Source organism: Buteo buteo, chromosome 15 (assembly GCF_964188355.1).
Source record: "Buteo buteo chromosome 15, bButBut1.hap1.1, whole genome shotgun sequence".
NCBI classification, from domain to species: domain Eukaryota; kingdom Metazoa; phylum Chordata; class Aves; order Accipitriformes; family Accipitridae; genus Buteo; species Buteo buteo.
The window spans coordinates 12,510,361-12,527,834 of NC_134185.1; the positions used below are offsets into that span (position 1 = coordinate 12,510,361).

Genomic DNA, 17,474 nt, shown 5'->3' on the forward strand with positions numbered 1-17,474 from the left:
GTATTTGTATTATCTGGGCTTTTAAACAAGAGAGGAATGTACAAGTCACTGATGGAGAAGATCAATGAGGAGAGGCCTTTGTTTTAACTCTAAAACCACTTTTTGACTTAAGCAGATACCCTGCTGGCCCCAGTTTAACATTCTGTCACTTCAGGTAGTGTGTACAGATTTGGGCAGAAGAGTGACCCGAAGTCCAAGTGACAGTCTGGCATCTCCCACATCGCATCACATCGCATCGCATCGCATCGCATCGCAGGGGTGGGAGGCCACCACACTGCCACCACGACACACAACGCTGGGCATGAATGCACACTAGCAGAAGGGAGAACCTGGACACACAGCTCCTTTCTTTGACAGGCTGATTTACCTAATTTATTTATTTTATTTTTTAGCAAAAAGTCCCACTGAAAAAGCTGCCACCTGCAAAGCCACACTGAGGTATCTTTCCAGCGCATCCTCCACGACAGCCTCTTGAGGCGTCACGCTGAGAGCTTCAAGGAGACGCTTAACTCCCTTCAGCGGTACTTCTACAAAAGATGCCACATTGGAAGTGCTCGTCCAACTTCCAATTTTGTGCTTTTGAAAAAAAAAAATTGCACAGGTGCCCGCCTCAGCCTTTCCCCTTGAAGTCCCTGCTTTGGCCAGATGACGAATTTACACTAGAAGCCCTGACTGCCTATGTGAGAGTATTTACAAATCGAAGGAGGAAACCAAATGACTTCTCATTTTCCTCTCTCCGGCATAACAAACACATCCAGGGGCAGCACTTCAAAAGGCCTCCTCCCTCCCCACTTGAAAGGGAGGGAAAGACCCATAACCTTCAGTGCCCGCAGAGCATCACGATGCTCCCGGGCGGCAGGTGCGACTGCAGGAGGTGAGATGGGGAGGAAGGAGAGGTCATTCACACTCGACTCGCCTCGAGGATGGGGAGCAATAATTGCAAACCATGGCCATCGCCCCGTGAAAAGTGCGTCAGCGCTGACGGCGGGGCAAGTGACTCAGAATTGATCGCCAAACGTAAAGAGCCGGCGGATCAATGCCCATGTTATTGGTTATGTCAGCGTTCGACCGCATGTGACTTACGGGTGGAGCGAAGGAGTTAAGGCACCCGCGTACTTGTGTTTTTCCAAATCAAAGTCACTGTGGTAATGGCCCCAACTTCGAAGCATTCTCAAAAATCCTGGCCCTCAAGCCTGGGACCAGTAATGTCAGACCAATCAAAGAGGGTGACAGAATCAGATGATGTCTAAGGAATAAAAAAGCTAAAATTCAGAATAATAAAAGTAAAAATAAAGTAATCTCTGATCCAACTGCAACGCTTATTTTAATCCACAACTTCTAGTTTTATTTCATCTCAGAGTTATTGAAGCCAGCTGAAATTCTTTTGACCTTTCAAAAGTGAGATTGGTTTCAAATCAAAACAAAGAATTTACTTTTGGAAATCCTGACGGTATCCCTGGGCATTTTCAGCATCCTTCCCATCCCTAAAAATTTTTAGGGGAAATTAATTTGCTGAATTTGCCACACCTTTCAGAAAATACACTGTTTATTGAGAAGGAAGTTAGAAATCACCAGGCATAAGCTTCAATACTTTGCTGCTGACACATGTCAATGCAAAAAACAGCAGGCATCTTTACCAAACATAGATGAATACGCTTGCAAAACCGAAAGGCTATAGGACTGGAACATCCAGTGCCTATCCATAGCAGGGATGCACCACCTGGACCCCGTCTACGGCAACCATCGGTCTCTGGCGGATGTCCCCTGGCACACCCCGCTGGGCCGCTCTGGGTTTTACCGCCCGCAGTGGTTTGCTGAGTGTAAGGGAACGTTTCCCTGCGTGGCCGCTCCTCCAGGCCACAGCCCGGGACGCGGAGCTCAGCAGCCAAGGCAGGCAGGTCTGCAGGGAGGCGAGGGGCTGCCGGGGGGGCAGCTGTGCTGGCACTGGGGGACAGACACCTCCCTCTGCCACCCCACCGCGGCGCAACGCCTTCGGCAAAGCAGCTCGTGGGCTGGAGTGGGGGACTTCTTACACCCCTGCAAGCAAACCTGCCACCTGGCACCTGTCAGAGCTCTTATTTTAAAAGCTCACTTGGCAACTTGTATTGAAGTCAAACACTAGTTTATTAAATCATTAAGAGAATACTGCCTGTAGTACTATGCATCAAGCCGGAAGAGTGACAGCTGAAATGCCATTGTTTGGAGAAAACACCTTCAGCAGAAGGAGACAAATTTTTCCTAACTAATTACATGGTTTGGGTTATGTTGTTGATGTTAGAGGCTGCCCAGGGCATGACTGGAGAACACAGAAAATTCAAAATTATGGCCAAGAGAGTACCTGCAGGCAAGCATAGGTGAAAAAGCTTGGAGAAGAACTTTCAGGCTGCTGCGGTCAGACTCTGGGTGGAGGTGTTAGAAAGAAAATTAGAGATGAGAATGTTTCAAATAACCTTTTCTCTGAAGGAACAACTTGGCTATGACATGACTGCATCAACAAAGAACACATAAAAAACAGCGGCACTAATTAGCAGTTTAAACACTCAGGCATGAACTAGAAGATAAAGCAAAGGGAAATATGGCTGTCGTATCTGGCAGTTTGCAATACATTTGTTTTTCCAATGCAACCTGCACCTTAAGAAACCTGGAACACAGTAATGAAGGATGACACAGGAGGGTGGCTCAGCAGAAATGCTACCTGCTCTCCTTGGGTGCCTATGCAAGCCATACTGAAACCGGCAGGGAAGAAACGGGCAGAAATGAAAAGATTTTAACCCAAGAGCATCATCAGAATTAAAGTGTAACTGTAATTTAAAATTAAAATCAGTCCCATATTTTTGCAAAAGGAAAACTAAACTGACCCCCAGATTAAAAAAGAAAAAAAAAAAAAGGGGAGAAAGTGTTGAGCAGTGAGGAGGGGGAGGAAGGAGTGGGAAAACTTTCACAGAATATAAATTGTGAGAGAAGAGTCTGTGAAAGATCTGTTTAGGTGCACAACATGAGCCAAAGTGGGGAGAAAAAAGGGAAAACAAAAAGCAGTTTAAGAACTTCTAGAATGAAGAAAAAAACTCTAGAAGCCTCCAAGTTACATTAGGAAATACCCAAATAGGCAGAAAATGAAGATGCGTGTAGAAATTTGCTAATTCAGAGGGTGTGGAGAGGAGTGGTTCAGAGTTTCCAAAGCTGCAATTAATACACAAGCAAACACAACAATACAGAAAAATTACAAAGACCTGTAAATTACACCAATACTCTTTCCCAAGCACGGCAGAATTTATTTATGCGAACAGACTATATAATACAGTGTATTAAATACACAGTGCATTAAATACACTGTAATTACTTTATAAAAACAAGGAATACTTCACAGCAAGGAATCTCACTACAAGCCCTACTATTATACTTTGCGTAGCGTAGGAGAGGAAGAAACAGGATCTGTCAGATATGATTTAGGAAAACACAAGGCTGCACTCTGAGGAAGAGAACTAAATCAGAAGACAAAGGAGCTGGAGAAGAAGCAGGCTCAGGAGACGGGGCTGGGAAACATCCATTGCAGCTCATGGATGCTCTGCTGTGGTTTCCCCAGGGCTGACGATGCCAACGCTTCCAGCACTGCCCGTGGCCGTGCGCCGGCATGGCACAGGATATAAAATCACCAGCATCCTTACGCTGGGGTAGCAGAGAGCGCAGTCCAGCAAATACCGTAACATTTCAAATCCAGAGATGCTTTTGCTGGACTGTGGAAGGAACTGAATGTCAAAGGCTTTACTACTGCGCTCCACAAGGTAACCAGGCAATTACAATTATTAACTGGTAGGCTGAAACCTTGTATAAAGAACCCGGCTTCCTGCAGGCATCATGTTTTTAAAACAAAACCTGCCAAATGCTGCATTTGTTCCAGTTTTCCTTCCCCTCTTCCCCCGCCTTGCCTTTTAATTTCTGGTATTTGGACATGCAATTTTTCTGCGTTCACCTCATTTTTGTTCTTGCATGCCTATTAACAGATCTGAGGATTACGGTGGCTTTTGTTCCACTGCTTGGTGTTCACATTTCATCAATGACGTTCACTCAGCTCAGCAAAGCAGGTTTGCAAGGAGAACCAGCCACTGCTGAGCTGGCAAAGTTGGTCCCCTCCTGTCCGCCACAAGGAGCAGTCAACTCCTCGTGCAGTGGCCCAAAAGGTTAGCTATGCTCCATAAATCCCTCCAGAAAAAATGGGAGGCATTTGCCTTCCTGCTGATATGTCATGTCTGCTATGAGCAAAGGTAAAATGGCTCTTCTAGTCCCTAAAGGAGCGCAGGCTCAGCAGGAGCGCCCTGCAGGAGAGCAGTCGAAGGCAGGGAAGGACGGGAAGGATGGGCAACGGCATCCCAGCACAGCCACAACCCCATGCCTGGCTCTGGGCTGTCCCCAAGGAACTGACTTCCCCCTTTCTGCTTCATACGTGAGATTTTTAAGATCTATCCAGAAAGCGAGGGGTAGAAAATGCTATCTACCCTAGGAGCCCCAGAAATACTCTCCAAGTAGAAAAATGATGGCATTTAGAGCTTGACATGTGACTTCCTGGGAGAGTGGAAGTCGGGACTTTACAGCTATTTGTGTGTGGTGTGTGTCTACATATGCTCACGTGCACCCACGCATGCTAGTGTGAGAAAGAGACTAGAGAACGTGAACGTGTGTGAAAGGGACTGAATGAGCCCCATCTGCTCCGAAAAGATCATTTTCTCCTTGGATTTCTATTACCATCGTATCATTGCCACACTAGAGTGCTTCTAAAAGGCTACAGCTCTGGCAGCCAGCATCATTACAGCTGCTCAGATTATTAACAGTATAAATAAACTCTCAGAGACACTACTAAGAAAATATTAACTACAATTATCACTGTCTGATAAAATAATGAACAGTGAAGTGTTATTCTGCTGCCTCAGTCACCACTGCACGTTTATGTGTGCCGTGAGTAATGAAAAACAGTTTATTTGCATACTGAATCATCCTGGAATTGGTTCTTGCTATTTTATTTTATTTATTTTTCTAAAGATCAAGCAGCACAGGCTGAAGCTCTGTGTTTGCAGAATTCAGCGTACCCCGCCTCCTTTCCCGCCGTATATAATCCCATTAATTCCAAGTGAACAGAAAGCCGAGCTCGTAGCCATGCACACGTCTGTCGGAGGAGGGAGATGGGGCAATGTGCAGGCTACCAGCCGCAGCTCTAAAACCTCCTTGGACTTTTATTCTTGGGCCTCGCTGCTTTTTCTCCCTAGACGAGGAGCAAGGGCCCACACAATATCAATGCCGTGATTGCTGTGTAGATCCTCCTTGCCTTCGCCTCCTCTGCTGGCCTGCGCTGCTTTGGCTTTGTGAGCTCGTTTTTCCTCCCATTCCCTAGCGATACTCCCGAGTCCTGTCCCTTCTTGACAGCAGCGGGGAACTCGGGCTTGGTTTCTCATTAATAGAAGTTATTAGTTCCCTGCAAGCGCTGGGGAAAAAAGTTCTTAATCGCTTGGAGAGCAGGAGCCTCTTGCCCCAAAGTCCCCAGGCCAGGCTCCAACCCCCTCGCCTGAGCAACACCCTCCTCGGCAGTCATCTTGTCTCCCTCACCGTCTGTTCATTAGTGTAGCTCATTAAAATGAGGAGAAAAATAAACTACTTGGACCTGAAACCACTCACTGCAGGGCAGATACGACGCCGAGGCTCCAGTCCAGGCAGCCCGTTCTCATGGCCCCGATGGGGGAGAGGCTGCCCTCTTTTGAGCCGGGCCCTGCGGATTAGTAACCGCCCAGCCCCAAGACATCTTTAATGTCTTCCCAGGAAAGCGCCAAGTGAAGCCCCTGCTTTGTCCAGCTCTTCCCTACCAGGCCACCGCAACAGCCCTGACCACCGGCGGGGAGAGGCAAAGGTAAAGGCCCAGGCCAGGCCGCCGGCGGGGAAGCGGCGCGGGCCCGAGCCCCGCGTTGAGGGCAGCCGACGCCGCGCAAACACAACGGGTGCAAAAGCGACGTTTTCTGCGCCGGGGCTTGCGGGGAAGCTGATGACTCGGGGCGACGGCAGGGTGACGTGGCCAGCACGAGACACGTTACCGAGCTGAGTACGCAAGGGACGCATCCCAGACAGGTACGAAGGAAAATCAGAAAGCTGACAGGCAGGGGCAGCAGCAACTAAATGCAGCCAGAAAGGAAGGCGAAAATGCAGTGCTGAGTGAGAGAAAAGGGAAGGGGGCATTTTCTAAAATAGCTTCCCTCGATCTAGGCCAGAAAAATCCTGCGCTGTACCTTTTGTGTTTTTATCCCGCTGCCCTTTTTCTCTGCGCTTTTGCATCGTTCCTCCAGCATCTCACGCTCTTTGCCTGGTCTCTTTTCATCGTCTACAAGCCTTTTGTTCCACCGACCCCCACTTCTGCGTTCACTGCCAGCTCCACGCAGCCAGCCATGGCGTGACCACCTTTCGATTTGCGCACCCCGGGGCTCTGGCTGCCCGCATCGGTACGATGGCGACGGAGGAAGAGAAGCGGGGTGCAGAGGCAGGAGGAAACGCCATCTTCGAGCGTCCCCCTCTGCCGGCTGTGAGGGAAGGACAGCTCGGAGGAGGCAATCTTCTCCCTCCGTACACATCACTGCTACGATGAACCTCCGTTCATGGGAGGGGAAGAGTCAAGCCGCAGCCTTCCTCGCTATTTTCCCTCCAGCATCCTCCCTCTCCTCATTCTCAGCAGTTGGGCTCTTCTGGCCACCGAAGCAGGTTAGATGTGGCTTGCCCTGAATAACTGACCTACATTAATTTTTCCTCTTTAATTAAAGAGTTCTTCTGTGAAACGATTTATGAGAACTTCTTTGCTAAGGGAAAGAAAACAGTGTATTGTTCCACACAGGTTTACAACAACAAACATGCTCTCTCCAAATGAATTTTGTTCCCCCAAAAGCCTCTATGGAGGGCAAAACGCAGAGAACGGTAAAGGATTCGCTGAAGAAGAACTGAAGTTCATTTTAAATCAGTGTACCATGTACAAATGCTGTCTTACAAATAGGATTATTTAATTTAAACCTTCGATCTGTCAAGTTCCATTACTTCAAATGGAGCCTGTCGTTTCTTGACTTCATTATATATCAGGATTATATTACAATTTACGTTCGGTAAAGTCACCACTTCGATAGGAGGCAGTGAAAAAAAATTACACAGCAGACAGTAAATAGAGCAAAGTCATTGCACTGTTCTTGAAAGGCAAAAAGTCATCTTGCTAAATGAGGGTCCGAGCTGTCCTGTACCAAGCCTGTTCCTAATAAATAAAAGACCTCTGGGAAAAGTGCTGAGCATACGCTGGATCTATTTTCAGCTTGCATCAGCAGCTGCTGCCCCTGGGATCGTATCTTTGCTCATACCCTACACCATATGTAATCACTCCAGTGCTGCAACCAGTAAGATAATGAAAGAGCATGGCATAAATCTATACTTGAGTGGAATGCTAAATGAGAAAAATAATACAAAAAAGGGGGAAATAAACCACATTTTCAAGTCATTAGGAAGAAAGACTTTGACATATGAAGTGTTGCAACCATTAATAGCACTTATCATATAGAGTGGAGACAAAGAGACAAATTAATCAAACTGACAGAACTGGGACATTTTATGCTAATGCAGGCTCCTGGGTTTTCGTTTGTATTCCTCTGTGTCTGGAAAACTGATACCATTACAGGGCAGGAAATTGCATGAATAACATGCAACAGATCATAAAAATTCACACACCAAGTGCAGAAACACTGCCAAAAGCACTGTAAAAACAAGGCTAGAGACCTCAACAGAGGAACTACCAACAGCTAATGAATGCAAATAAGTACAGGAATATTTCCCAGCCATGCATAACAATGAGACATAGGCTGTGACTCTGCAGTCTCCAATAGTGTAGGTAAAATAAAGCCTGGAGAGAGAACATGCAGATAGCTGGGAGGAACTGCTGGCCAAGCCAGGGTCTGAATTTCTTTGCAGTATTGCAGCCAGCAGTTTAAAGTCACCGGGGAACCGGCATAGCCAAGTGTCGCCTCCATCTAAACCTATCGCTATGTTAGATTTAATTTAATGTTTCAGGTAGAACAGAGAGGAGAAGGAGGATGAAAGAGGAAATAAAACAGAGCCACAAACCAGCATGTAATTACACAAAATAAAAATCCTCTCGCCCTTGTGCAAATCCACAGCACGCAGTAAAAACCCTCACAGATAAAGACATTTAAAACATAATTCCTTTGGGAAATACAAAACGCGCCTGCTGTCCAAAGCCACAGCCATGTCGTAAGGGGCAGGAAATGGCAAGAACTACAGGAATGCTGGGCAGGGCACAGTGTAACGCAGGATCTTGCCAAGGTTACTTCACTTGCCGTAAAGCCTTCTCAAGGACCTTTAAAAAACCCTGGCAAAACACAGCACTGGTGAAGTGCAGAGCGCTCATCAGCCATATAAACACCAAACGACAAATACATTCACTTGATGGGCAGCCATGGCATTTCTCATCACTCTCCATTTTTTAAAAAAGTGATGTTTCCCCCTTGTACGGTTACTACTGTACGAATCACAGAATGGTTTGGGTTGGATGGGACAGGACCTTAAAGACCATCTAGTTCCAGCCCCCTGCCATGGGCAGGGACACCTTCCACTACACCAGGTTGCTCAAAGCCCCATCCAACCTGGTCTTGAACACCTCCAGGGAGGGGGCATCCACAACCTCTCTGGGCAACCTCACAGTGAAGAACTTCTTCCTTACATCTAATCTAAATCTACCCTCTTTCAGTTTAAAGCTATTAACACCTTGTCCTATCACTACATGCCCTTGTAAAAAGTCCCTCTCTGGCTTTCCTGTAGGCCCCCTTGAGGTACTGGAAGGCAGCTATAAGGTCTCCCCAGAGCCTTCTCTTCTCCAGGCTGAACAACCCCAACAGTCTCAGCCTGTCTTCATAGGAGACTTGCTCCAGCCCTCTGATCATCTTTGTGGACCTCCTCTGAACTTACTCCAACAGGTCCATGTCCTTCTTATGTTGGGGGCCCCAGAGCTGAATGCAGTACTCCAGGTGGGGTCTCATGACAGTGGAGTCGAGGGGGAGAATCACCTCCCTTGACCTGCTGGTCATGCTTCTTTTGGTGCAGCCCAGGATATGGTTGGCTTTCTGGGCTGCAAACGTACACTGCTGGGTTATGTTGAGCTTCTCGTCAACCCCAACACCCCCAAGTCCTTCTCTGCAGAGCTGCTCTCAATCCACCCATCGCATAGCCTGTCTTTGTGCTTGGGATTGCCCCGACCCAGGTGCTGGACCTTGCACTTGACCTTGTTGAACTTCATGAGGTTCACACAGGCCCACCTCTCAAGCCTGTCAAGGTCCCTCTGGATGGCATCCTTTCCCTCCAGCGTGTCAACCGCACCACACAGCTTGGTGTCGTTGGCAAACTAGCTGAGAGTGCACTCAATCCCACCGTCCATGTCGCTGACAAAGATGTTAAACAGTGCTGGTGCTGATATGGACCCCTGAGGAACGCCACTCATCACTGCCTTCCACTTGGATGTTGACCCATTGGACCGCAACTCTTTGAGTGCAACCATCCAGCAAACTCCTTATCCACCTAGTGGTCCATCCATCAAATCCCTATCTCGCCAATTTAGAGACAAGGATGTCATGTGGGACAGTGTCAATGCTTTGCACAAGTCCAAGTAGATGATGTCCATTGCTCTTCCCTTATCCACCAACACTGTAACCCCATCGTAGAAAGCCACCAAATTTGTCAGGCCTGACTCGCCGTTAGTGAAGCCATGTTGGCTGTCACCAATCACCTCCTTATTTTCCATATGCCTTGGCATAGTTTCCAGGAGGATCTCCTACATGATCTTGATGGGCACAGAGGTGAGACTGACTGGCCTGTAGTTCCCTGGGTCTTCCTTTTTTCCCTTTTTAAAAATGGGGTTATGTTTCCCCTTTTCCAGTCAGTGGGAACTTCAACAGACTGCCATGACTTCTCAAATATGATGAATAGTGGCTTAGCCGTTTCATCCGCCAGTTCCCTCAGGACTCGCGGATGCATCTCATCAGGTCCCATGGACTTGTGCACTTTCAGGTTCCTTAGACGGTCTCAAACCTGATCTTCTCCTACAGTGGGTGCTTCTTCGTTCTCCCAGTCCCTGCCTTTGCCTTCTGTGACTTGGGCCGTGTGGCTGGAGCACTTGCTGGTGAAGATTGAGGCAAAGAAGTCATTGATTACCTCAACCTTCTCCATGTCCTGAGTAACCAGGTCTCCCATTTCCTTCCAGAGAAGGCCCACGTTTTCCCTAGTCTTCCTTTTAACACCAACATACCTACAGACGTTTTTCTTGTTGCCCTTGATGTCCCTGGCCAAATTTAATTCTATCAGGGCTTCAGCTTTTCTAACTTGATCCCTGACTCCTCAGACAATTTCTCTGCATTCCTCCCAGGCTACCTGTCCTTGCTTCCACCCTCTGTAGGCAAGGACTGTAGGTGAGGACTAGCTCTGGGGGGGGGCGGTAAAAGGAGTAAAGTTGATACCTTTTGGAGCTGCATCATTTCCAGAACTGCTCTCACCTTCCCCAGAACAGAATGATATGCAGCTGACTGGATGGAGCAAGAGCATTTAAGTGCCAGTACTATATGCAGCTGGGGAGACTTAACTCCATCTCAGCCAGACCCAATACAAGAGGTTGAGGAAATACCAGCCTTCCCATGGGTGGCTGCCTTCCTGAAGATCAAGTAGAGTTCAAGTCCTTCTCACATTTGGTGCTGGAGGACCCCATGTTCAGAGGCGGCAGGGCAGAAGCTGTTTTACCCCGCAGAGATGGGCATGGGGAGTGCACGATAGAGCCCAGATCTCCATCTGCTCTCCAGCAGATCACTGTTGGGGTTTTAGAGTTTTAGCCACATGAACAGGGTTTATGTCCAAGCCTCAAAATCTCCTTCTGTTCCTTTGGTCACTACTAGAGTCTCAACTGTGTGCTTGGTGTGGTACCAAAAAATGGCGTGTGCACACAAAAGCAAGCTGGTCCAAAAGCTTTCCAGAGACAACGATGGTGTAACCTTTGTTTTAAGGGGAGAAATTAGAAACAGGCATTCATTAATTCCTGTAAATATACACCCATCTGACAGATGGACAAGGGTTGCAAACTGCAAGTGGAATTACTTTTTCCCTTCCCTTAAATAAATAAATAAATAAAAAGATAGCAGAGACAATTAGTTACAAAAAGGCCTCATGAAAACCTTGGCTTTAAGAAATTTTAGTACAAGGAGGGAAATAATTTGGTCAAGTAGTTATAATGATGTTGATTTCTTCCACTCTTTACAATAGCAAAGACACCTTTGAAGTCTCTCAAGAACACATGACGCCTGACCCTCTCTTTTCCTCTACCTGCAATCAGAGCAGTTTGGGAAAAGAAAAGCCTAGTTAAGAGTAAAACATCCATTCCTGAAAGAGAGTATTTAGAGAGGTCTTTACTACCTGTGCCCTCTCAACTGAGGTTTCCAATTGGGAAGTTCTTTAATAGTGAAATAAATCCTGTAAGAGAAGAATTGGGCTCATCTTTGAAAAGGAAGCAAAACTAAATCAAGCCCCGGGTAGCTCTTATGGGGTGCTCTTCTCAGTCCAGCTGCAAGATACACTCAAGACAGGGAAAGAAGAAAAGGAGTTATTGATTTAAAGGTTTCTGCTACTACTGAAGGCAACTCTTTCTGCTTTCTGAATGCCATGACGACTTTGTAAATGTGAACAAGTTTCTTTGTAGAATGCCCGAATACCTATATATGTCACGGACACCTCTTCATTCTTCACTTCCTTTGACAATGGTATAGATATTATTTGTCCTCTTATATACTGCTTATATAAACAGGGCAAAAATGACAAGGATAGATGGCTCTTAAAAAGAAAGGCAACTCTATTTTTTGTGCCTTGCATTTGACAAATGAGTTCGGACATTTAAAACATAGCCTTGGTTTGATGTGTCCAGTCTCCTGAAAACTAACAAGTTCAGGAACAGGCAGAAACTGCTTGATTTGGCTTTATGTCCAGACAAAAACGCCATATGCAGAAAATCATCCATGGGGGAGCATGGAAATCTGCAGTCAGATAAAAATAAGGTTAAAAAATAGTTCAATTCGAAAGGCAGATGGAATGGCTGGAGACCCATCCACCACAAGTCCAGCTTCCCATTCCGGAAGCAGAAATGAGCACTAGTCCTCTGTGGAAAGCAGAAGGGAAGTTGTCAGGATTTGCCTTTCCCCAGCTTTTTCCTGTCTTGAAAGGTTACTGGCTCCAACCCTGTCCTTTGAAAGAAACAGGAAATAACTTGAGCTTATTCTGTTTTTACTTGACCAAGAATCTCCTGACAGGGAAATTTTCTCTGAAGGCTGCCTGTGTATCTGGGAGAGAGGTGGTCAGGCATGTTGTACTACTGCTGCGTGGTCAGAGATGGAAAGATATTTTGCTTTCAGAGTTGTTTCTTACCAGCTGCAGGCCCTTGAAACAGAAGACCACAGGTCTGAATTTCAAAGGTAAGCAAAAACCCAACACATTTCCCACAAGCAAAAGCTTTACACAGCCAAAAATGTAGTCTCAGCCTCCTAGCTGACACTCTGACAAAAATCCCAGACCACTTCATCAAAAGCATTTTTTTCCTGAAACTGAGAACTGTATTGGTAAAGTTTGCATGGACTTTTTTTTCTTTAATTCTGCTCTTTTTACCTTGAAACACTACCGCAGACTGCATCCCCACCCATTCTGGGAACACAGAGTAAGAGGTATATGCACAGACTAGGGAATTTGGTCCTATCAAAATTCAAAGCAAGCAGATTTCATGTAGAGTATTACCTTATTACTAGACTCTGATGCACAATACACTGGATGCCCACAGCTCTTTAAACTATTAGCACCATTCAGGTCCCCTTCTGGGTCAATTAATTTATTTGGATGGTTTTCTTTCTATTTTGCTACCCACATAAACCCACCTCAGCTCTGGCTTTGGGAAGTACATCTGACACCGTGGAAGCAGAAGGAAGCACTGAGAATACAATGCTGCCGCTGAATCCATCCTGGGTCACACCTGCCAAATCTCCCTGCAGTCCTTACAGTAAGTCTGTACACTTCCATTTCTCTAAAGTGTTGTTCTGAAATGATGAGCAGCTGCTGCAGGGAATGATGTGAACCAGGTGCAATATATACTCAACTAAATATGGTTGCTTCAACACCAAAACAAAGATGCCCAGTTTTTGAGTTCCTGAAATCCACAGCTCCCATCTGCCAAGACTGATTAGCTCTCTGTGGAAGAGATCAAGTCTTGCTAGGTACCTACTCACCTATTGTTTGGGATAAATGGGATGCCCAAAAGCTACAATATAGGAAAAAGTTTTTACATGTTGCTCTAAGTATCAAGATTTGTTTTTTAAATTAAGCATTTCTTTTTGAACCTGGGTCTGCAACAGCTCTGCCACTTAAGCAAAAATTCCTAATTAAGCATCCTCAAAGTGCCCCACTCTCCTGGTGAGGGTCTGGAACTCTGTAGCAATTCACAGATTCTTTCTGATCTGCTCCACGCCTCCAAGTCTACCTTCCTCTTGGATGTAGTAGTCTCAGCAGCTGTTATCTATGGCAGTGCAACCTCAGGTATGATGCAGGAAGAACAGGTAGAGGACACAGAGTAGACCCCATCAGTCACCCAGGACCAATCGGCCAGATAAGGCAGTGAGCGGCTCCATCTTACCCCAATCATCTTGAGAAATGCTGCAACTAGTCTGAAAATCCCCTCAACGCCTCCTGCATGCTTAAAAGATACAGAGGGAAGAACATGAGACTGAAACTCTGGCTGAGGAGTGATAAGCCGGAAGCTCTGGGTTCAGATACACGAGCTGCTCTGGGACCAGTAGCTGTGCCAGCTGTGGGTCAGTCTGTTCACCTCCGTGTGAGGTAATGTGAACCAGAGCATTTAGAGAGAGGTAAACACAGCTGAGTGGTTCACACAAGGTGATTTAATTATCAATGACCTGATGCACAGACCTGTGCTGTAATTCCCACCTGATGCATCAGCTTCCACCGCAGCATTTGCAGAGAGGTGATGACAGTATTTTATTTGTTCACAAGAGACCTCAAAAATCTACTGCTGAAGGTTTTATGTTATCATTATTTAACTTCAGAGCCGATACCTCTCAATTCCAGCTGTTGGTGACACTTTGTTTATATATTGGTTTTACTGAAAGCGCTAGTACCATGATTCTCTGCCGTTCTCAGCCCAGCTATGGCTATTTTAACTGCAGACCCCCAGCTAGCAGCAGGCCCTGTGTCACAGCAAGAAATTCCCGGTGCCATTGCAATTACAAATTAACCTTTTCTTCTCCACAGTCTTCTAAAGCCTCCACCACGGACTCTTAAGTGACCCAAAAGATGCATCGTGCAAACTTCAAGCAAAAAAAAAAAAACCATCCCAAAATACAAAACACAAAAAAAGAAAAGATTTCAACTACTTGTGTGTGCTGGAAACAGACAGTTACAATTAGCCGCACGCTTTGATGCCATCCGCTCTTAGAAGGTCAGGTTAAGCAAAGTGAAGAGCAGAAAGGTTTATTAGCAGATCTGATCTATGTTATCTTAGTTATCTTAAGTTCCACTCAACTACATCTGTACTGAGCACCAATCTTCTTCAAGGGGTGTCTAAAGCTCGCCCCTCTTCAAGGCCATTTGTCTTACAGTTATGAAACAATGTGCAGTCATACACATCACTGAGCAGTTTGTTGCTAAAAACACATGCCAAATTTTTCAGTTGATTTTAATCTGGCTTCAAAACAACTGCCTTTGGCTCTCATGGTATCTTTCCCCAGTAAATTAAAACACGCTTCCTAGAGATATGCCTGATACTTTCTTTTCATTTAAGTCTTTAAACAACCATGCAAGCCTCCTCTCAAGCTCTTTCAGTGAAATGAAATCTCATTTTTAAAACAAACCAAGCCTGGGCTAGATTGATCTGCAGTTTGACCAAGTACAGCTGCTCCTACTTATTTATTTTATTAAAGTAAATAAAGTGCCCAAGGACACAGCTTTTAGTAGTGTTAGACTGCACTGGGATTTGGAGGTGTAGTTGCTGGCAGTCTCCCATGAAAGTGGGACAGATGAAAATTCAGCACTGCACAGAAGTCCTGGAATAGACCAGCCATTTCTCTCTTCAGAGCTTGCATTGAACATGTAACGGAAAGTGTGTCTACTTCTTCCTCTAAAAAACTCAACAGCCTGCCCGTAAAATTCACAGAGCATCTCATTCCCAAATCCTAGTATGATTCATTTGCCTCCTGCTCACCTAAAACCCGTATTTCACTTCCAAACTGAACCATACTTCTTAGCCTTAATGTTTGTTGACTGCTGCAATGCATCATTTGAATACATGCCATATTCCATCCCATAACATGCTCAATTTCACTGGTAGCTGAGAAAAACAGTCGGTTTGACATTATTCACCGGGGAATCCTTGTCAGAAAGTGCTGTACAGAGATAAAACCTTATCTTCTTTGGGCCTTGGGAACACTAACGAAACAAAGCTTGGTACTGGGACCAGAAAGTACCTTACAGGTTGTGGTCTCTGACGTGGTGAAGCTGAGGGGTGTCTTATCTGGGCTTTATCTGTCTGTTCGTTCAAATGGCAAATGCTCAGCCTGTATTACTGGACTCTTAAAAGAGCAGATCCTTAGTTTGCCAGCATTAAAGAAATTCAAAGCTTTTTTAGAGGGAGAAAAAGTAAAGGTAAGAGAATCAAAGGTGGAGGGGGAGATCTTTCAGTCTGCAGGGCCAGAGTGCTCAGTGTTCAGGCACAGTCATGGCTCAGCCACCTCATTTTCATCCATGCCCATATATATATGCAGCTCCCCCTCCATCCCCCAAACACACCTCCTGTTACACATCCTTATTGCTTCTGCTCATGCCCTTAGCATAGTCTACCTCTAGGACTCAGTCTTTGGGACATCTTTTAAATTTTAGATTATGTTTGTCATGTTTGAGCAAGAAAGTTTCCACACTACAAACTGCCTTTTCAATAGCGAGTGCAATCACAGTCAATCAGCCTGATTTAGCACTAGCGGCAGGCACGAGTCTAACAAAGGCAACAAAATTGAGTCCACTTATCGTGGTGGTGAATTTCATTCTGTGCATTCATCTCCATATCCCCTTTGACAGTACATTTTTATATGCTTACTCGAATAAATAAATAAATAGTACAGGTACTGCCAAAGGGAGGGAAAGGATTTATTGCAAGATTTTCTCTCCTTAACATGCATGTATGCATGGCTTTTGTTTTCCTTTTTTAAGCCTAGCTCTCCCCACAACACAACAGAGGTGTATTTCGCTTTTCTCCACTGGAAAAGATGAGGGAAGTATTATCAATGGCAAGTCAGCCCTCATCAGAAAATAATGGAAGTTACACCACACGGAATGAAAAGTATGCAGCTAGTTTCTTCATCATACTTGAGGCATGAAAAATCACGCAGTGCCGGAAGCCTCTGCAGCAAGACATAGATGGAATTTCATATCACATCTTGATGGTCTCATTTCTGTTTTATCACTCACCTGCTAGAAACAAAATACACCGTTTGTACCTTGCACTGTGCTACATAAGCAATGCACATAAAACAATATCCATTTCTGTCTCATGGTTTCTCCTGAATTAGTATCACGTCATGTAAGACCTCAAAAAGTACCCAAATGCTCAGTTTTACTCTCACTACAGATCTGCAGCCTCCAGTCATCCTTTGGTGTGGTCAGTGTCAGCACTGTGAATCAGCATGAAAAATAACACATTCCCTGGAAGGAATTTAGGAAACCAGAGACCCAACTTCCATCCACACGGACTCACTGAAGTGTCATTGCTGAGGTAAGGTTGAAGCGTAAATGAGTTTGAAGCCTGACTTTATTAGAAGCCTGATGTATACAACCTCTTGCCACTACAAAAGGGTCTGTGGATGAAAGGGGTGGTGGCTTTCAGTAAGGCTTTCAGGTCACTGCTGCCTCCTGAGCCAAAGCAGAAATAATTCTGGCCAGTGTTGCAATCTGTGAGGAACATCAATGGCCAATACAGTCATGTAAAGAGAAAACCACATTAATGCTTCCCATTCTCTAAGAACTAACTTTAGCTACTCCTAATACATCTCTGGGGTGCCAAAGAAAAAGGGTCTTTTGTTGTTCCCTACTGCGTAATAACATCCCTCCAGCTGGGAAAGAAACTTCCAAGCAGACATTTTCTTCTTGTCCTCTTGCTCCTCTTTCCCACATTTATCACCTCTTCCACTCCACACTCCTGTGCAGAGCACTGCCAGCTCAGTTCCTGCATTCCTTAAAGATATTATATTCATACATATACACAGAAAGGAAAGAAACAAAGTAAGAGAATATCACTTATTTCTAGAGAGATAAAAAGGAATAGTAATCAATTGCCTTTAGCCAGCAGGGTATGTATTAGTCGACCTCCTGCATCC

The 17,474-nt window shown here is 45.5% G+C and overlaps 1 protein-coding gene across 4 annotated transcripts in view; it reads right to left on the reverse strand.

Annotated features, from left to right (window-relative positions):
* The window catches only part of BACH2 (BACH transcriptional regulator 2), a 196,727-nt gene that overhangs the window by 32,578 nt on the left and 146,675 nt on the right, over positions 1-17,474 (reverse strand). The window contains exon 1 of one of the 4 annotated variants that reach the window (XM_075046618.1): positions 16,468-16,573. The exons of the other annotated variants lie outside the window; for them this stretch is intronic. Coding sequence (XP_074902719.1) covers positions 16,468-16,476 — 9 coding nt within the window. The 5' untranslated portion in view covers positions 16,477-16,573. Of the gene's footprint in view, positions 1-16,467; positions 16,574-17,474 lie in introns of those variants that run through there. 4 annotated transcript variants of the gene reach the window in all.